The 22696-nt window shown below is 44.4% G+C and overlaps 1 protein-coding gene across 1 annotated transcript in view; it reads right to left on the minus strand.

Annotated features, from left to right (window-relative positions):
* The window catches only part of Sfl (N-deacetylase and N-sulfotransferase sfl), a 230607-nt gene that overhangs the window by 120366 nt on the left and 87545 nt on the right, over positions 1-22696 (minus strand). The window contains exon 2 of the mRNA XM_076806140.1: positions 21091-22694. Within this exon, the coding sequence (XP_076662255.1) occupies positions 21091-21263 (173 nt within the window). The 5' untranslated portion in view covers positions 21264-22694. The remainder of the gene's footprint in view (positions 1-21090; positions 22695-22696) is intronic.

Here is a 22696-nt window from a genome sequence, read left to right on the forward strand (position 1 = left end):
TCAAACATTGTACAGGCACATTCTCCTCGAATCTTCCAGACATTCTTTCTAAATTCGTCGCACTCAACTTCCAGACTGGCGTTCCTAAAACCATCATAAGTGGAGTTTAAAAGTACGGCTCTTTCGATCCATCACACGTGCCAGTCTTCCAGTTAAAATTATCATTCTTATCGCCACGACGGCCTCCGCGATATTAACCCTCGGAATCAATAAATCATATCCCGTCTCCAATTAGATTTTCTTAAAAGGAAAACCTCTTTCACCACGGGAACGGAAAGAGGCAAATGAAACGATTTGGTGTAGTCAGAATTTTCGTGTTCAACAGAACGCATTTACGGTTGAACTGCACGGGCTTGCGTGTTACCCGATGTTCGAATCCTTGAGATGCTAACCGCGCGGAGCAGATTGAACGCGGCCGCTTGCTATCTGACGCGATGAAACTAATGCGCAGCTTGATACCGAAACTGCAGCAGTCGTATCCGCCGGATCTTCGATGCTCCGCGCTCGTGGTAATCAGTAATATATGCGAGCGAGCGATTCTGATACGCGCGGATGGATACTGGATGGTGTATCTGTCGCTCGAGCGATTTCGTGCGTGCATATGCTAGATGAAGAAACCACGCGTCGCTGCACTCCCGCTTACAATTGTTAATACGCTCGCTGTACAACGTTAAACTCGATGCTTAATCCTCTATAATCGATCCGAGAAACTTTCCGCGGGCAATTCTGCATTCAGATCCACGTAATTTATTGATAGGAACGTCATTCCCACAGAAACCTTTATTAATTGTATCGCTGGGTGAAGATAATCAGTTTTCTGAGCTAAGTTTTATACAATCTCATGATTACAGTGATTTCTCTATATACGTCGCCAAGGCCTGGATGATAAACGTCGCCCCACTACCGCGGGGTATACCCTGTGAAGGGCCGCCAAGCTCGAGCGACCTAGGACGCCGAGGAGTGTAAACATAACACGGCTCGGGTATGTCTCCTAGGCAAGGAGACAAGACCCGTGTTGTTGACGTATATCGAGAATTCACTGTGTTTCTGACTAATGGGAATTTTATTTATGATTTAGAGGTAGTTTCTGACAAGCGTCTATACCCGATATGAATTTTACTTTTAATGTACAATTATTAATTGTATGAATGGCTTCCCTTTATCCAATCCAAATAGTCAAAAGTCATAACGAAGACATTCAACGACATTTTAAACGAAGATTATTAAAACAGTAGCAACGAGAACCATCGTTTACAATCACACCGAAAAGAAGAAAGACTACAACTAATACTCATCAATAATACTCATGATCACGACATTACAGTTGCAAACACTGCCGACCTTCAGCCTCCAATACTAAACAGCTACTATAACCATAACAGCACATGTGTCAACCGCAACGATAACAGCTCCGCCCCTTTCCTCCCTCCAGGCTCAGTCTCTATCTCAAACGTCTCTGCCGAGCGTTGCTCGTTCCGGGAGCGCCTAGGTCTGCCCCGAGGGGCCCAGTGGGCGTGGCTTAGTCACTCCCACCTCCTGCCACAGCTAGGACAATGCTCCGAAGTGGGCTTTGCAACCATGCTCATTATCCCCGCTTATCTGAATCCAGCCGAAGAATCCGTCGCTGAAAGCAATCTGAATGATCACCGCGAACAATCCAGGATCCCGTTTCGCAGCAGGATTGCGTCCTGCACCGTAGGATCAGAGACTGCCAGCATTCGTCGATGTATCGGCGCGTGATGGATGTTTGTTGCCAGCCACGGCATTCACTGGGAAATTTCTCGGTCCAGCTGGACGTCTCCTAATCCCGCGATGATTTAGCGGGACGCCAGTTCGCGCCGCTTTGACTCGTCCGCTCGCTAATTCATCAAAGTCCCCGCCGCCGGCGAAAGCGTTATCCGGCCCGGATACAAGACCGTCGGCGGTTTTGCTGTTTGAGATGCGCCACGCGACCAGCTTTTCAATGGAGAGGCTCGGAGCCGATAGCTGAAACCGGGGCGAGCTACCCAGCAGGCTCCGGGTCGCGACACAAGCCGTGGCTAATTCGTCGGAGTTCGTTCGAACCGTCGCACAGTGGGCAATTTGGACAAAATCGGATTCAAAATCAAGGAACTTTCGATAGAAATGAGGTAGAGCGATGAAATTTTTTTTTTAAAGCTGAAACTTTGTAGAATATGGGAAAAATAGGGAGATTATTACCATCCAATCATTTCGACGACAAAATGATTTCATTAGTTTTTGTCACAAAAATCTATTCTTTGCAAAATCCTGAGGTCCTAGACAAATTTTGAGACCAGATTTGAAATCAGCGTGAAAAAATCTATGGGGAATGATGTGTAGCATGTTAAAAAAAATTTTTTCCGCGCGTGGTATTGGAAAAACTAAAATTTTCTTGAACTTGTGCGCGTTTAACGAATTTTCTCGAGGTTAAAAAACGTTCGTACCACAATCTCTCTATTTTTCCCATATTCTACAAAGTTGCAGCTTTCATCGAAAAAAAATTTCATCGCTCTACCTCATTCCTATCGAAAGTTCCTTGATTTTGAATCCGATTTTGTCCAAATTGGAGTATTTGGCCCGAAAAGCCGGAAAAAAGTAAATGTCAAAAATTTAATGTAAACTGTATTTTTTTTATCGCTCGAAGTTGTTGAATGTGTAGAGAACAATGTACTACATTTTTTTTTTATTCATTTGTAAGTTTATGAATCTCTAACCTTAATCGAAAGTCAGGAGATTCTATGACTTGTATTGCCTTTCCAATCATGCTATAACATATCGTATCGTTGATTTTTATAAACTTATTTTTCATATCGTAACAATGGGAACAGACGATCGAAGATATTAAAAAATCAAAGCACAAATATGTATGCGAGCGTCGACGGTCTTTGTGTGAACGTAATGCGGCAACATTGCACTCTTGAAGCTGACAACGTTGTAAAATCTAGCCTCTTCAGACACACATCTTTTGTGTTGTAACGTCACTCATGGTATCACCCCATTAGTATCAATTTTTTGACGTCGACCTTTATTTTTGCCCCTCACTTGAAAAAGTGAAAGTTGTAAAGAGAAGGAAACGTCAACCTTTTTAGAATATTTTAAAAGTGAGAACCAAAAAAAAAAAAAAATAGTCAACTGTCAAGTTTCTCTTGTAAAAATTTTTTTTCAAATTTTCTTATTTTAACCCTTAACGGTCGCAAGTCACCTCTCACGTGACGTCCGATAACGGTTAAAAAATTAGTTTACAAATTACTGGTGCCCTTTTTACCACCCTCTTCCTTTCCAATTGATGCCACCGACTTAGTGGTCCACGGGCTAGCATGAAAAAAAGAAAATAATGAACAAACTTTGACCCATTTCTCAAAAAGGTTCGCCATCACTGGCCTAGAAAGTGAGACAGCAATGCTTCAGACTATCACCTAATAATCTTATATGTCCAATCGTCGAAACGCTCTACAGATTCATTACGGCACAAAGACGTTTAATCTCGAAGACTCGGAGGAACGAGTCTCGCCAATCAGTTAGCCAGTCCCCGAGGCACTCTCGCGGCGGCAATCCAGCTTTGATAATCCCTGGCTCGGATTCCAGCCGGTTTCTCCATTAAATAACGACGCACACCGGTCACGTAACCATAACAGTTGCGGCGCGAGTCGAGTCCAGTCGATCCCGACGTGTCCCGATTCTACGCCGCGCGTCGGTTGAAACAATGTGGCATGCGCATCGGGGCCATTAACATTGTCCTGTTGCTCGCGGGGCGATGAGAGGGGGCCGGGCGGAGGGGAGGTCGAGTGCGTGAGAAGCGACCCTAATTCTGTCAATCCTGAGGGCGTCCTCCTCCACGGGGTGGTCCGGGGGGGAGGGTGGGGTGGGAGTAGGAGGCGATGTTAACTCGTAACTCTCATCGATTCCGGTGTAAATATACCCGGGGCATGTATACGACCGTGCAGGATTTCCGTTACGCTAGATATACCGCGCGTAACACGAATCGCCGAGAAACGGCCATACAAAGGGTTGAAGCCCGTTTGCCGGTGCCCGTTGCCCGTTGGTTTCGCCGCGTATAGGCCTCCGACCAGCCCTCGAAACACGAAATGCAGTTTCACGGGAAGCAGATAACCCTCTCGAAGAATTAATAGCCGCGCCGTTATGAAAACGGCCCCGGCGCCGATACAAACCCGGGGGACGTTAATGCACACCTCTATCCAGGACTACCCAACTCGAACTGCCGTCCCACACCCTGGCCTACAGCCTGACGTACCCGGGAATAAAAATATTACTTACGCGATATTAAGTCCCCGACGTGCATGCCTGCTTTATCGCGACCACGACGACGACGACGCCGACGACCAACCCCCCGGAGGGTGACTCTCCGCGACGACTCTTTCGTTTGGACGACGACTGTAAATAAAATTGCCGCCGGAATGGGGATGAATGGCCGGAACTACCAGCAGCAAACACCACTGTTGGGAACTATTCGTTCTGCATGTATCTGCGACGCGTTCGAGAGCTAGCGGCCCCGTGATTTAGGGCTGCTAAGTGCTTTCCGCCGTATGCGCGGCTGCTCTGACTTGGCAGAGGCGGCGGAGGTATTAATTATTACCGGTTTTTATCGGCAGCGTGTCACGCTTGGGGATGTTGCTCCTGAGGAAGGTTTCACATGAAATCTAGTAACTTTTGGGACGGAATAAAATTTATTTTATTTATTTTGTTACTGAATTCGAGCACGGAAGTAAATTTGGGCATACTATAAATATTAACACTAAACCTACCGGGACTTAAAAGTGAGTAATACATGTTGTCTTATAGAAATAACGAGATTGAATTTATTTGGATTTTATGCGGTTCGTATTATAATACATGCTCTCCTAAAGATATTTATTTCATCATTTCCTACGAAAGCATTTTTACAATTCCAGTAATTTAAATTTTATTTATTTTGTTAGTGAATTCGAGCACGGAAGTAAATTTGGGCATACTATAAATATTAACACTAAACCTACCGGGACTTAAAAGTGAGTAATACATGTTGTCTTATAGAAATGACGAGATTGAATTTATTTGGATTTTATGCGGTTCGTATTATAATACATGTTCTCCTAAATATATTTATTTCATCATTTCCCACGAAAGCATTTTTACAATTCCAGTAATTTAAATTTTATTTATTTTGTTAGTGAATTCGAGCACGGAAGTAAATTTGGGCATACTATAAATATTAACACTAAACCTACCGGGACTTAAAAGTGAGTAATACATGTTGTCTTATAGAAATGGCGAGATTGAATTTATTTGTATTTTATGCGGTTCGTATTATAATACATGCTCTCCTAAATATATTTATTACATCATTTTCCACGAAAGCATTTTTGCAATTCCAGTAATTGTGAAATAAAAAATCTGGGACGGTCATTTTGACCGGCGGCGGTAGGTTTAGTGTTAAATTAATTTTCTTTTCACTTCTGTGGAATTATTGAGGATACAGAAGTTTTGATCATTGTAGCTGTCAAGAAAATCGTATCAGGGTTTAAGGGTTAGTGTATGCTCAGTTTGTAACGAATTCTGGGAGGTCTTCTAAAGAAGAAGGCTAAGTGTCACAAGTCCTATCCAGCAATAACTGGATTTTATTAATAACTCCATCTATTAAAGAAATACATGGAACTACATGTGACAAAATATAATCACAAAAAGGTGATAAATTCATGTGTGGAATAAATTCTTGAAACTTCCACATAATCAGAGTAGAATCAAACGTTGAACACATTCATGTACGGAATAAATCTCTGAAACTTCCACCTAATCAAAGAGAAATGAAACATTATAGATATTAATGAAATAAATAAAGTTTCCACATAACCGACGAGAAATCAAATATTAGGTCGTCCAATAAGTTCGTGCCGCTTACTATTGTACCATTTAAATTCTAAAAATAAAATATGTAATCACCCTTTCATACCGTCACAACAACATTTCTGCAGTTTTTCATTAAAACACTTTTCAATGGTAAATTAATATAAACATATCCACGGCACGAACTTACGGGACGACCTAATATGTTGCAGTATGTACCTACTTGGACGATGTTCCACGAAAGGAGCGCGGGAGAATTCGCTGTTGCGAATTTTTCGAATCAATTCCGCGGATCCCGGTCGTTCAAAGAATTCCGCCGCGCGCACGTTGAGCGTAATCGGCGCGTATAATTACGGCGCGGCGCAAAAACGCGTCTGGGTAGCTCTGCGTTGCAATCGGGGGACGTCTCGCGCGTTTTCCCCAGGTTTTTTGCCAGTGTTCCGTGCGGTTTGCGCGGCGACGATGATCGTGTGTGCACGCGCAGGAGGAAAACCGTGGAAGAGGCCGGGGCGGTTGCGGTCTCATTAACGATCGCTATAGTCGCGCAAAAAACCGAGGCCGTTCCGGACGACGAAATGGCTTCGTTTCGACGGTATATACGGCCGATTTAATCGACGATCGACAGAGAGATCGAGAGTCGGTGCGTCGCCGTAAGAAAGACCTGTTCCGGAATAACGGATTCGAAATTCAGATCGGAGTTCAGAACGGTTCTGCGGAAGGATTTTTGGAGGCGGATGTTGCGTGAGAAAAGAGAAAAAAAGGAAAGGGAGCGTTTCAGTGGGCCAGTGACGTCAGGTAGAGAAAATCGAGGGGAGTACCCCCTCTCTGATGACCAGAGAAATATGTAACACGTTGCGCGTGCGCGACGGGGATTGAGTGGGACCAGTCTTAGGGGAATGGGATAGTGGAAGGGGAAAAGGAGGGGAGGAAAGAGATACCAGATGGGTATCACTTGGCGAGCGGGCCGCTGGGATCGGTGTCTCCAGATTGAGATTTGTCTCCCACTCTGCCCTTCCCCTTCTACGACGCTATTCCCCCATTGTACGACAGCAAGCGTCCCCACGCTTCCACCATGGATCAGTCACGTGACGCGAAGCGCGCACCCAATTCGCGTTGCGTCTGAGTCTGCGTCATGACGAATCGCCTCTGCCCGGTAATGGCTGAGAGTGGGGGTAACTGTGTTCCCCTCAATTCGAGCCAATTCCCCTAATCTGACGACTCTGGCTGGGATATCGTTGAGGACTGAGTAATAGGGATTGGTGACGGATCAGGTAGTAACGGGAGAGGTATTGTGGGTCTGTTGAGACCCATATGTTAGTTTATAATAATGGCTAGACTTTAACAAGTTGAACGTTGTATTGGGTTGTCAGGAAAGTTCGTGCCGATTTTGAAGGGAAACTCAAACACGGTACATTTAAATTTCGATATACATTTATTGAATTGTTATAAGTGCCATTTTGTTCCGTAATCTTTCTCCATCTCTCACGCAACTTGCGTTTTTCGGCGGGAAACTTTTAAATATGATGTTTTATGTCGACCAAAGAGTTAAAGTTTTTGTCATTATGGGAATTTTGTATTGATCGAAAGGGATGAAAATCTGAGGGTGTAATGTCTGGTTAATGGGGTAGCACATCCCAACCAAGATCCAACAGCTTTTTGGAAGAAAAAAGCATCAAATGCCTATAATTCACTCTGTTTCCTTCCATATTTAAGAGCGTATAAAACTAACAAAACTTAATGTATCCTAATCAAACTTTTTTCTAAAAATGCCTGAAAGATCACCTTTTCAGACTATGTACACATACCATTTGTTTTCAATCATTCGGACATATTCAGACCTATCCTAACGCCACCTACAGAAAAACGACACGAACTTTCCGGACAACCCAATATATTGATGTACTCCGGTCTTTCCAATCTTTTCACCGTTTTAAATTTCTCTCACACATTTTTCTCGTAAATGCATAAAATCTGCAGTCTAGTAATGACAGGCTAATAATAAAGATCGGAGTTACACAGACATCAGTTGTACGATTTCTATTATAAGATGCGCTTGAAAGAAAAATAATTTTCCCAACGATTCTGAAAAGACGCGTCCTCCTCAAAGTTCAATACTGAATTATTGAATGAAGAGGTTTATTAAAAGATATCTCGCAAAAATATTGAACAAAGTGGTCCATTAAAAGATGTCTCGTAACAAGATCACACGAACGCGTTTATTAAAACATTTCTCATAAAAACATTACGCCAATTTCAATGATTGCAAGAGAATAAGAAATAGATAATTCCGTTTCGTGATCATCTTGCTCATTCGATCACGCGTCAAAATAAAAATTACACGAACTCTGAATAAATTCAGTGTTGACATTATTGCGACAACACATCAGTTGTACTTGTTCGACGTTTCGAGCGTCAAGTAAAAGGGGTAGGTTGTAATCGTAGTTTTGCAATAAACTTCAGACACGGATTTCATTGGCGAAACGGTGGACCGGAAACGGAGGTTTAATTTCACACGACGTGGCCGCAACAGCCGTGCTCTCGGATTCGCGTGTCGCTTTATATCGCGAATACGTGTGCGCGAATGCACACGTTGGAGGACGCTCGCGCGTCGCGTCGCGTCGCGTCGCGGCGCGTGAAGCTTCGAAAAGTTGAAAATTTTCGGGTGGCTCGGTCCTCTCCGCAGACATTTATGCCCCAAGTTTACACAACTCGATATTAGCTTGACAAGACGGATGTTCGGAATAATCAAACTTCTGCCGGCGAACAAGCACGATGAATAATGTATCGCGGCGCGGTGCACGCGGCCGCGCGATATTTCTAATACGTCTTCGATATCGTACCGGGCAAACAGTCGGGATATTTATATACCGGTTACTACCGACAGGATTAATTTCCAGGTCGAGCCTGATTCGGCAAACAACCCGGCCACGTTGCCGACGCGGCAATTAGACCGCGAACCTGTTCCTAAAACGAAACTTCTCTACTGTAATTGTAACAGCGGACGAATACAAATGAATTTCACGTCATCAATAACTCGTACGTAAACGATATGAAAATATATTTAAAGTCGCTAAAGTTTTCGTTGTTTTGTACTTTTAATATGTTTATATTCATCTCTGTTCCCAAACGTATGAAATTCGCAGTGATAATAAAACGACTTACACTGCCTGTGTCTTTCCAACTTCTAAATTATTGGTCTCTCATGGTTGTAAACATTGCTACAAAGATTTCCCGAAGGATATTATTCATCGCATAGTTAAAAATGAATTGTTCCTACCGTGGCTCTAATAAGTTTACATCAGAGAAAAATATCATTTTGTTTGACTACTCGAATTTAGGAAATACTGGATAAATTGTCGGCGCTTTTGACGTTAAAAAAAATCTGTAGGGTTCGTACAAACTTTAAGCGTAAATCAAACGATAATAGAACTCAAATCCATTGGTCTAGTAGCCAATCCGAATATTGAAACTCCTCTTAACAAATTAAATTTTCTTCGTTCGAGTTGATTTCATTTCTCTGCACTCTTAATCGGATAGTAACAAATCGAATCGGCGCGTTCAAATGTTTCCGTCGATTCCATTAAATCTTTTCTAATTTTGTCAGTACCAGCTGAATTTGCCAACTTTCGCGTACGGCGATTCCTCGGGTTTTTAAAAGTTTCCCGTTTGTTGAAAGCGGAGACGGGCGCAGACAACGGTCGAAAGGCGAGTTAAGTTAATTTGATAGTCGAAATCGAGACCTCCGGCCGCTCAAGTAGCATCGTCTCGCAGGAAATTAGCGATCCTACAAAATATCAGCTCCAATAATTTCGTTAACTCGAACGATATTCGACTTCGCCTCGGAAACTTCGCCGCATTAGCTTCCGCCGTTCGAACACGGACTTTCGAGAACTGAACTTTCCGCGCTTGTCCGGGAACTGTTTGCAATACCGAATCTCGTTCAACTTTCGTGCCCGGGCGAAATACAGGGGGTTCCATAAAATGCAGAAATGATATTGCTGGTAAGTTCGTTACATTTTTCTGCGCGGCAGGAAAACTCGAAGGCGGACACTCGAACGAACTTTAATACTGCCGGCAACTTTTTCTAATCATTTCTTTCCGAAAAATTGATAGCGCGGATCATTATAAGCTCTTATCGACCGTCGCGGCTCGGGAACATGTCCAAATATATTTCTTCGCACGTGCAAAATCCTGTTTAATTTTCTTCTATTTTATTTTTACATTTATTCTATGTTATCTTGGAGAAGGACATTTTCTGGACGATATATTTTTAAGAAATGTATATACCAGCAGAACGAACTGACAAAATTCGTACAATTTAACGAAGGTGTAATGAAAACCCGTGCAAAGTTTCAAATCGGCCAGTTCCTCCTTTGGTCTAAAAAAAAATTGTAAAAATCGACATTGTCCGCCAAGAGGAAAAGAAATTCCCTCTTCGGGAAGACTATCCTAAATAAGAATTATACACACGAGCAAAAAGGAACTGAAAAAAATCATATAACTTAACGAAGGTGTGATGAAAAGCAGTGCAAAGTTTCAAATCGGTCAGTCTCTTCTTTCTAGTAAAAAAAAATTGTAAAAGTTTACAGTGTCCGCCAAGAGGAAAAGAAATTCCCCCTTCAGGAAGACTATGCTAAATAAGAATTGTATACACGAGCAAAGTGAACTGAAAAAATTCATACAGCTTAACAAAACTATGATAAACACCTATACATAATTCCAAATCGCTCCCTCCCTCTGTTCCATTAAAAAATATATATAAAAATCCACATTGTCCGCCAGAGGAAAAAGAAGTGCTCTCTTCAGGAAGACTATCCTAAATAAGAACAAATTGAAAAAAACGAATAAGAAAATATTCATACAACTTAACAAAACTATGATAAACGCCTATACATAACTCCAAATCGCTCCCTCGCTCCCTTCATTAAAAAAAAAAAAAACATAAATCCACATTGACCGCCAAAGGAAAAAGAAATTCCCTCTTCAGGAAGACTATCCCAAATAAGTGCAGTATACACGAGCAAACCGAACTAAAAAAATTCATACAACTAAACAAAACTATGATAAACACCTATACATAATTCCAAATCGCCCCCTCCCTCCCTTCCTTAAAAAAACTATATAAAAATCCACATTGTCCGCCAAAGGAAAAATAAATTTCCTTTCTAGCGTCACGGGTGAATTTCAAGATCGCGAGTCTCACGCAAGGACATAGTTCTCCCGGTGCCGATTTATGATTGGCCGATAATAAAGGGACACGGTGTTCGTGACCGGAGTCGAATAAATTCAGCCAATTACAGTCCGAGGCGTGTCCGCGTCGGAATGCAAACGTCTGGTGGCGTTGATGGTGCGGGTGTGAGGACCCCGTGCAGGTCTGTGCTTAGGGTAGCAAAGATCTGAATGGTCTTAGAGGTCTCCTGTCGGGCACGGTGTCCGCGGCGTGAACATGTGCCTCCCGTTGTCGAGAGAGAAGCTTATTCTCGATCGTGGGACGCGAAATGCGGCCGGATGTTGGTCGTATACCCAATCAGCGCCAATTCACAAGCTTCTCGCTCGCCCCGTCGCGCCGCGCGAAGAAAACCGAGGAGAACCCTGTGTGTGGTGCCACCGACTTCTCTCACCTTCTCGCCCTTGATTGTCTCTCTTCCTCCTCGGCAGAATCGGCGAACAGATTCAGCAGAGAGTTGTGCGCGAGAGGGAGAGGGAGAGAGAGAGTGAGAGAGAGAGAGAGCGGGAGCGAGGGAGAGCTGAAATCCACTTTCGCGACGCTGACACCTTCCCGCTTAGGCAAAGAACCCAGATCGTGGCACCGTGGACGGAGCATGTGCCGGCTAACGAGTTAGAGATTATCCTTCTTGTCAGATTATCCCCTTTCTTGGCCAAAGGCGTGTCAAGTTAGGCGATTAACTGCGATGAAAACACAATCCCCTCGGATTAGCAACTCGCTAGCCGCCGGATACCTTATATCCTCGTGTTTTTGTTTTTTCCTTTCTTGCGAAAGACCGGTTGGTGATTTACTGCGAGGGGACATTGTTGCTGTTCCTCAGATCAGGATGATGTAGTCTTTCAGCGACTATTTTATGCGAGATTTTACGATCCATTTCATGGTTTCTTTGTATATAGTAATTATTATTGTTACGGGCATTTAAAACGGGCCAACCGAAACTTGCTTGGTCCCGAGGGTGGCCTAATCTCGTGTTAACAGATTTTCTGTAAGTGGACGGGTAGGGGACATGTGAAGGTCAACTCTGTTTTTATTTGAATGGAATGATATACTTTTCTACGTCTAACAATTTGAAAACATCAATGCGACCTACGACTCAGGGTCATTCAACGGCGATGGAAAATATTTTTGAGTTGCCCTCTTCGTGTGCCCTCTACGCAGTGACTCCCGGAAAAAGGTTCGAGGAGCACGCCCGAAGGTGCTCGTCCCGCGACAAAGAGCCATAAATTATCGCGGCCGGAGGTACGGGTCGTAACTCGGTCGGGGGCAATCAGTATCTGTTATCGATCCCGGCTAATAAATACGGCGTGGCATCGTGCGAGACAATTAAGAAGGCCTGAGTCACCGGCGGTCTAGATGGCCGGCTCCATTTCGTAGGTGACACACGGCGTGTGATTCACAGTATCGGTGTGTCCACGGGGCTCACTGGCGAGCCTCGAAGGCAATAGAGGGAACCCGGAGCAGGAACGGTGGCCACGTCGATGCGAAATTACATGTCAATGTCCGCCGCGGCGCGCGAGAGTATTAGGTTTCGTGATTGACGACGGTTTACTCCGAGCCTACAATTGCTCGCGGAACGGTCATAGGTTATCTATTAAGATTGATCCGTGTCGGGACGAAGCGCTGTATCAATTAACAGAAAGGTGGCCCGCGCATCCACCGACCCCCGATCAGCTGGCCGAGGTGATCAATTACGGTTCTCGAAGATAGACTTCCGGTAGACGAATGGGTTCGAGAGGAAACTGGGATGTGGATGACTGAACCGTTGGCTCTGATTTCGAGCCGAGACGAAACGGGATTTCGAAGATATTTGAGTTCAATGTCGAGTTCGGGTTTAAGGGCCAAGGGTAGTCACGTGACTTTTCCAGAGTCAGCAGGTCGGTAGCTGCTGCACAATTTCCGTTCACAGCCATCAGTCACTGACTTAAGATCCTTCGCGGTCTTGATCCAACGGGTGTTAAGTCTGTGATTAATCTTGTCACATTTTTTGTTCTGTATTATCGATATCATAACGTGCTTCCAATTTTTGGGTTTATTTTGCAGAGGATCGAGACAGAATATAGCTCAATTTGTAGCCGGAGATGTTTCCTAGCGCGCGCTACTCTCGATTTCATCCAGAAAACTCATCCAATGACATCAAAATGCTTGGATTCCACGGCACTCACATCGTCAATCTTTGGCCTACTTCTAACACTTATACTACCAAATATCCGCATAATCTCGTCAGCTCATGACCAGCGCGCGCTAGATTGAACCTTCCTCTATCAAACGAGCCCTTGTCCAGCAAAAAATACTCTCATATAAGGACGAAAAGTTGAGGCACGTAAAACCATTTTTGTCGGTAACGTGGTCGCTCTACCTTATCGCGAATCTACAGATTCTTGGCTCTTAACACTAGATTCACGGAACCCGTAAAAATGACGAATTCTAATATTTTTAATTTACGAATATTGAGATCGTAAAGACGCCTCCATGAGGAATTATTTAACAAATTGATTTCTTTGGGTGTACATTATTAATGGCTATTTTGATAGATACATTCATGTTATGTTTATAAAGTGATGTAAAATAGTCATTTCCAGTGCTCCGTAAACCTAGTGTTGAAATAGGCTCCAGAAACTTCAAACGCTGATTTTAACCCTTACCGGACGCTACGACCGCAGCAACAAATTATTGTTGTCACATGAGAGGTGAATTACGACCGTTAAGGGTTAATTTGACTTCGAGAAGAGGTTGGGCTCCAGTTGCTTAAAAAAATTTCGAGAGTGCTCAATGTCGACTTCTCTTTTGAAGCGGAAGAAATTGGATCAATGCACGATTTTAAACCTCGAATGGCACTCTACGGTCTTTCCTCAGCCCAAAAAAATTGTCTGTATACAGTGAATTCTCGATATATGTCAACAACGCGGGTCTTGTCAGCGTCGTGTATCGTCCAGGAGACATAACTCGAGTTTATGTTTACACTCCTCGGCGTCCTTCGCGGTCCCTCGCGGGGTATACCCAGAGTAATAGGGATAATTTCACGACGTTTATCATCCAGGTCTTGGCGACATATATAGAGAAATCACTGTAAGCTTTTCGTTTCTTTGGAGCGTATGGATTTCGTAGACCTAAACTGTGTACTTCGAAGTACCTGGGTCAATTTTATTGAATTTTTAGGCAGATTCCAACGCAACAGATCGCAGTCCGAATAGACGGTATACCATTTGAGGATTTTCAATTTTGAAGAGATTAGATCGGCTTTCGTTTTGAAGTAGAAGAAATAAGATCAGGAATGAATTTTAGACGCGCCGAGCCAGATGATTTACCAAGATTGATATTTCTGGATACGATAATTTTACGGAGACGTGCCAGACTTTAGGCCATTTGATTAGAAGAAAGTAGATCGTCGTGACACGGCAGACTCTTAACCCTTTGCACTCGAAGCCATTTTAACTCTAAAACGAAACATTTATTCCGACCTAGAATATTTCCCTTCTATATATATTTTTTCATGCTGCACATATGAAAATGGTGCAATTTACTGGTACAGTACTGAAATGTTTACTAATTCATTAAATACAAACAAATTTAATAACGTAAAAAATATTTTGAATAATGATACAGGAATTTTTAGCGGCGCCTTACAGTCGCCATTCGAGTGCTAACGGTTAATTGCGTTACTTTGCTGAACGACGAGCATCGTCGGAACTGAATTAGAGGTCTAAGTAAAGACAGTTCTTCGGCTGGTAGCACCGTTTAATTGAATCCTCCGGGAATTGTCTTTGTGATACAAATTTACAAGCGTGCTTAAATGTACCCAAGACATCGCCTGACGAGTCTAAAGCGTTCGTCGTCCAAAGGGCTAACGAACGCACTCGTCAAGATCTCCGAGCACCGAATCAGAATTCCGCGTGTTCACGGTGCTGGTCGCACGACCGCCGGAGATATCCGCGTTTCGCAAGTTTCGCAGAGCGTTGTCCGGGGAATTCGCGGCACGTCATTACGAAGGAAGAGTCCTCGATTGCTGACGGCGGGTAAGGGCCGCGCGCGTGTCACGATCATTAGCAAACACGTCCAGCCGCGTAATTAACTTCAAATCCTGGCGAGTAGGAGCTGCTCCGGGGCGTCCGTGCGCGCCGCTCTCGCTATATTATCGCGCAATTAAGATATAGGTCCCCGAGGAAACCGCGCAGTCAAACAACTGCCAGCAACAATTTGGCGCGATGTAATTACTCCGGCCACGAAATAACGCCGGATTTCCAGCCGGGAGTCCAGACTCGCACACACGTATTTTCTCTCTCTCTCTCTCTTTCTCTCTCCATCTCTCTGCTCCTCGAGTTTCCGAGCGTTCGAAATCGGCGACGTGGGTGGAAACCATGGAGGTCGCCGACTCTTCTGGTTATCCTAGCCGAGAGTGAGATCGGGTCCATATCGAGCCGAGACGAACGCCTCCGTTCGGCCCGTGGGGTTATTCGTCTTCTCTAATTAACTGCGGACCTGGCCGGGCTGCAGCGATACCAACGGCGAAGATCCACGAGGATTGCAATTGGACCGAGCCGGTCGCAGCGCATCCGTCCAAATATTACGAACGCTGCCCCCGAGCGTCTATCTATCTGCTGGCGCATCTCCCGAGCTGGCCGGCCGAGGGACTTAATAAGATGTTGCTTTAGCCCGCTGCGAGTTGCAACGGGCTCGATCAACCAGCGGCTTGCAATTGCTAGCGCAGCTGAGGGCACCATGAGACCTTGTAGACAGGGCTGAGTTTGGTCCCTTCTCAACCCTCATCCCTTCGGCATTCTCTTCGATTAATCTCTCCTTCCGGGGGAAAATTGATGTTCAATGCGATAGGCAGGTTTTATGCATTTGTGACAAAATTGGATACTTGAAAATCGAAATAGCGAGATTATTTCAACCTGTTGAAGTTGTTCAAGGGAGACGGGACTTTCTATTTGGTTTCTACTTGTTGCTACTGATACAGAACAATTTTAGTTTGCATGAAGATACGCAGTGAATTCCCGTTGTATGTCATAGGTTCATGACATAGTGACGGATAGTGACATTTGCGTTTCCAGCGCGAACTGTGTATTTCAAATGCAACGTTCGGCGGGAACCTCAGATTTTGTTTAAGAGTCTCTCGCCAGAACCGCGCAACTGACTTATAGCGGGAATTCACTGTAGTCGTAAGAGATTTTGTAATGTCTCACGGAGGAAGAATATTCGTGTCCTGAAACTGTTAATCTTCCCCTTGTTTTTGCAGCTTTATATGTTCTTTCGAATTAATTTGATGGAAGAATTAATCTTTGAACTACGGATCTTTGTGGAAAGGATCGCAACGAACTCGAGCTTTGAAATTTGAATAGGTCGAAAATAATAAGCCCAAAATTTCAAGATTATGAACAGCGCAGATACGAACGGTTCCCGATCGTAAGAAGTTGCGAATAAAAATCGGCTATTAAATATTTCGGGGATCCCGACACTGCATTTTCAGGTTCTCCCGTGTGTTGCAAGGTGCTGGCCCGTAACAACGTGTTATTCGATGTTGAATGTGTTCGGGACCGTCCCCAGGGGACTCGAACTGGGAACCGACATTACGAGAAACGCGATTTAACTGGTTCGACTAAAGTTCCGCCGCGTAAATTATAGACACCGCCTATAAACTAGATAATTTCTACTTAACGTAGATAACACCCAGCAGATAATTTATACTTGACAGTACCACCGCCCGTTCTCCAGATAATTAGATAAATTGCACTTGGAGCGAAAAACAAGATAGAATTAAAACGTTTCGTGCATAATGACTAGACTCCGGATTTTATGCGTTTGTGACGGAAACGAGTAACTGCGATTTAAAAATGGCAGAAAGACTAAGAGACTTTGGGGATATGATATGTCAAACCATAAAGATCCATACACTAATAATGACTTCTAATAACAATGATATTAAATAAATAAAAATTGTCCAGATCAATTGCAAGAAGTTGAAACAAAATTGAAATTTCTATTCTGCATTAATAACCTCAAAAAGCTGAAAATATTACATTCAGCTCTAGGTTTACGGGGCACTAAAAGTGACAATTTCACCTTACTCTATAAAAATAACGAGAATGAGTCTATCCAAATTTTTATTCATTTAAAAATTCATTTTTAAAAATTTGTTGAATAATTCCTCACATCTGCACCTTTACAATTTCACTAATCGCAAATCAAAAATATTAGAACGCGTGCATAAAATCGTCTAAAATCTAGTTACGACGATCCACCATCGTGTGCAATTATTTATGTCCAACCGATGTGTCCACCACTCTAACGTCGTGTGTAAATAAAATTGAGAAATAGTCCGAAGCTTCCGCGCACACCTGACAGATTCGCGTTTATCGGGGCTCGGGATCGATCTCGATAACCGCTCGCAACGTTGCGCCGATGGGAAAGGTGGCGGTGGTTGTGAACAACATCGATAAAAGTTGTAACAAAATTACCTGTTTTGCCGGTGGAGAACCGGCGCGCGCGATGGATCGGGGAAAGATCATCGGACGGGGATCAAAAGGGCTGGAAATTTCGAGCGAGATCGGGCTCACGGCTCGAGACCAATTTAATTACAGGCATTTCGCTGGCATCATTTGCGAGCGATCGCGGCGCGGGGTCAAACGGCCGAATCTATAAACGCGAGTGAGCCACGGGCTTTCACTTATTTGCGAGCTGATTGCCTGTTTGCAGATCCGATGCGTGATTTCGCCGGGCCCGTGCACGCCTGTCCTTTCAAAGCGAGCAGGAGGAATCAATTCGGAGCGATTCGCGGTCCGATGGCTCGATGATTCCGATGAAAAATTCCTCGAATTACCCTGCTTACGCCCGCTTTGCTATTAACAACGTTCGATAATTCGCCCGTGTGAACCGGGCCATCGAACCTCGCGCTGGGAAATTCTATCAAAGACAGTTCCGCGGGGAGAACATAAGCGAGGACTACAATCGAGAATCGAGACACAGTGACAATTGTCATCGAATTTTTCAACGCTTCAAAACGATGGATACAGAGAATTCTCGATATATGTCAACAACACTCCTCGGCGTCCGAGGCCTCTAGAGCTCCGTGACCCCGCGGTAGTGGGGATAAATCCGCGACGTTTATCATCCAGACCTTGGCGACATATATAAAGAAATTACCATATTTAAAATTTACAGACATCCCAGATGTTTTCTGCTTCATCTAGTACTTTGTGAATTAAGCAACCTACACTTTTCCTCAGAATATAGAGAATAATTTAAAAAAAAATGTCTGGATTAAGCAAAGATAGAAGTTGCAGAGAAATTATGAACAATTTTAGCAATATTAATATTTTAATGAGTGAGTACATCAAACAGGTCCTACACCTTAGCCGCCTACTTTTAAATAGTAATCCCAAAAGAAATGATTGCGCTACTAGAGCTGACTGTTGACGTACGATTGAAGTTACCATTACTAGAGAATTAATTACTACGACATAAAATATGTCTGCGTTGATTGCAAGAAACACCAACCAATGTAGAATGTTATTCCTCCTCGTAATAATTTTAATAGATAAAAAATAATATGTCGACATCATTAACATTCCTATAATTTTAAATTTCCCCTACTCGATTCTGCTATCAATGCATAAAATCCCCATTACTATTGGAAAATTGACTAGGAAATAGCTTGGTGCGTGTCGGAGATTTTTGCGAAATCAACCACTTGCTATGTTAATGCTACAGTGTTAACCTCGTAACGTGATAGTCGCTATACTTGTGAATATAATATTGAACAAAAAAATTCTGTGGATCTGTTCTACGGAATTAATTTTAATTCTCTGTTTTTAAGGATTGGCGTATCGATGAAAATCGAGAATCTAGACGGCACGCGGCGGTCTTAGCCATCGAATTTTTCAGTATTTCAGAGCGACGGAGGTAACATATGCGGGGGGTGGGACGGCCAATGGGGCAGTTTCAGGTAAAAAATGTCACGGATATCGGGGCTCGTTAATCTGACCACGGAATTCCATGCCCGCCGGTAATAAAATTACCTTTACCACGCACGGAACGGTCTGTTACGCGTAATCGATGTGGAACACGTACGGAACAAAGACTTTTGTTAATTGCGCCGGGATGGGGGGGGAGGGGGAAGGGGGAGAGAATTTATTAGCGTGATACGCGATCGAACATCTCGAGCCGAGGCTCGCGATAAGAAAATTTACCTCCGTGAAACTATCGTATTAATGGAATTCAAACGGGATATCGCGATTCACATAAATCACATCGATGTAACGTGTAACTTAATTACTGGATATCTTAATTCAAACTTATTAAAAGTCCGTCAAGAGCGTAATCGTAATTAGGCTGAGGATGTTTATGCGAATATAACGTTTACGATGTAATTGGGAAAACGATGCAATTATACGGCTATTGTTCTGATTTATCGGACTTGATAGACTAATGAGTTCGTTCAGATTGATCTTACTTTGAAATGCGTGTGCGTGGAATAATGCATGTTTGGAGATGAGTCGGGATTTGCATAATATAAAGAATAGTTGTTGCGGAGTTTTAATGCTTTTTAATAACGACGATTATTGAGAAATTAATCATCTCAATTTCTGAACGTGGGGGAAATTAGCTTCCACCATTCCAAATGCATCAGACTGGTAACCAGACTGCAAGTGTAATGCATTCATAACAGAAACGGATAGATGCAACACAATCGGAGCATCGGACGAATTTAAATAATGATTCTCTTTTTACGCGGCACGTTTTTCATGAATAATTTTTACACAAGTCTCCAACACTTCCCATTAGCTTTTACATGAATTTTCAGATTCATTTAAATGCATGAAATCTGCAGTCTACGTATAACACGTGATAGTTTACTGTATAGACATGGCAAGTTGACTAAAAAGTAGAAATCTGATTGGTGCTTGATAGCCCCCCCCCCCCCGTTCAAGGTCCACTAGCTCCGCCTCCTGTCCCACGTGCTTTCGTTTTCGTCAAAGTAGTGGTTCAAGTGAAATCAAAATAAAAATTTCAAGATTTATGATGCCGAGAGTACGATTCCACCCTTCCTACATTAACCAGATTTTAATCAAATTTTCAACAGTAACTATGATGCCACATTATACATTTACGAATCGATAAAAATAATTCAGTCTTTAGTTTCTGGGAGACGCGGCAGTTTTAATCTCTTCAGTACGGTGCAATTGTCCGCGACTCTCTTTTCCCAGTACGGCGCGCTCGTCCGCGGCTGGCATAAAAGCCACTATAGTGGTTCGCACCGTTCAATCTGAAGCTTTCCACGGAAAGCCATTATAGTGGCGTACCGTTCACACTGATGCTCTCCACGGAAGCCGCTATAGTGGCATACCGTTCACACTAGTGCTTTCCACGGAAACCACTATAGTGGAGTACCGTTCAAACTGATGCTTTCCATGGAAACCACTACAGTGGCGTACCGTTCAAACTGATGCTTTCCACAGAACCACAACAGTGGCGTACCGTTCACACTGGTGCTTTCCACGGAAACCACTATAGTGGCGTACCGTTCAAACTGATGCTTTCCACGGAAGCCACTATACTGGCGCACCGTTCACACTAATGCTTTCCACAGAAACCACTACAGTGGCGTACCGTTCACACTGGTGCTTTCCACGGAAACCACTATAGTGGTGTACCGTTCAAACTGATGCTTTCCATGGAAACCACTACAGTGGCGTACCGTTCAAATTGATGCTTTCCACAGAAACCACAACAGTGGCGTACCGTTCACACTGGTGCTTTCCACGGAAACCACTATAGTGGCGTACCGTTCAAACTGATGCTTTCCACGGAAGCCACTATACTGGCGCACCGTTCACACTGATGCTTTCCACAGAAACCACTACAGTGGCGTACCGTTCACACTGGTGCTTTCCACGGAAACCACTATAGTGGCGTACCGTTCAAACTGATGCTTTCCACGGAAGCCGCTATAGTGGCGTACAGTGCTTAGGAGGTTAATGGGATAGCATGAGAAGATCCAGGTTATAAATAGTAGCAAGACTCACCTGGCCAATGGACTGCTGATGATGTAGTGCGTGTAGTAGAATATACTGGCGACGGAGACGAGCAACAGCGCCGCGACGCATCGCTTGACCGTGGCCTGCTTAACGACGCAGCGGGGACCGACGGCGCTTAACAAGGGAACGCCAGCCTCGATCGCGGAAATCTTCATCACCATCGTCTCATCCGATGGCGACCGATGCCTCTCAGATTAGCCCTCGATCTTTCTCTCAGCCGCGCGGCGAATCGGATCGCAGCTGCGCCGGGAACCCTCCTTGACACCTGGAGACAACTCTGCGGGCATTGCCCATCCTCGACAACCGATACCCGAGAAGGATTCACGAAAGATCTGTCCTCTATCTGGAATCAACGGTGCACCATCCTCCAGCCTGGAGGTCGAGCAATCTCCAAAATGATCGATTCAATTCTCTTCACAATTTTGAATTCTCGGTTCCCTCTACTTTGTTCACGATTCCCAGTTCTTTTGATAGTCTTCACAATTCTCAGCACAATTCTCAGTTCTTTCGATACTCTTCACAATTCTCAATTCTTCCGTCGGTTCACAATTCTCGGTTCAAAAAACGATTGGCCAGTTCTCTTTCTCTCTCTCTCTCTGTTTCAGGGTTAATATGTACAAACTACCACCTCTTCAGGACCAGGTCGAAGAGCTCCACCGGCCTAGAATGATCACAAGATCCTCGGATCGAGGATGACGGGGGCCCAGGATCGAATCCTCTGTCCCGTTTCTCGGCTAACATCGATGCCTCAGTGATAAGGAGCGGTTCGCCACTTGTTGCGTTTCCAGGATGGCAGCACGATCACCATTTCGCGAGCAGCACGGGGTCGCGCCGTCCATCGCGATCGTCTTTAACCCATTTGGGCGACTTGTGATCGTAGGGTCCCAGCGTGTTGGTCTCTCAATGCCCGGTCGATCTTGTCATCGGCATTCTCGGACACGAGTCTCACAGCGAGGCAGTCGATCGGCGTTGCGTGCCCGAGATCATCTCGCGATCCCGCGAGAGAGATCCTGGGTCGAGAGAGTGAGGACGCCCGTCTCCGAAGGATCGTATTCTCTTCCAGAGAAACGTCGGTGAACCTGAATCTTCGTATTCGGCTGAAACGTCTGCGGAGGTTGCGCCACCCGGAAATCCGGCGTCTACTTCCGGTGTCGTTCTACGGTAAGCTGGCTTTACGGTTGGACCATTTGTTATGGTGCTAGACTGGCCCCAGAAGCTCGGCTCCTAGACGAGCAAGCAAACCTGCTCACTCGTAAATTTCGAGCCGTATACCGTGCTTCTCTCTCTCTCTCTCTCACTCTTTCTATGTGTCTTGAATTTTCCTCTCCCTCTTCAGGTTCACCGAGTTCGCTATCGTCCTTCCTCGTTGTACCCGCTTCTTACACGATTTCCCGTCTTCTTCGCACCGGTCGATCCTCGTTCGTGGCACACAGTCCCACCCCCGCCCCCTCTCTCCACCTGTCAATTAGGGAGGATGTAAAGCTACGATGGTTCCCGTCTTCCAGGACGATTTTCGAACGGTTATCCCCGTATCGGCTGTATCGATCTCTCGGTGTCCCCGCTTCGCGCCGATGGCTGGTTGGTTCACGGGCCT

The sequence above is a fragment of the Halictus rubicundus genome, chromosome 2, assembly GCF_050948215.1.
Source record: "Halictus rubicundus isolate RS-2024b chromosome 2, iyHalRubi1_principal, whole genome shotgun sequence".
NCBI lineage: Eukaryota > Metazoa > Arthropoda > Insecta > Hymenoptera > Halictidae > Halictus > Halictus rubicundus.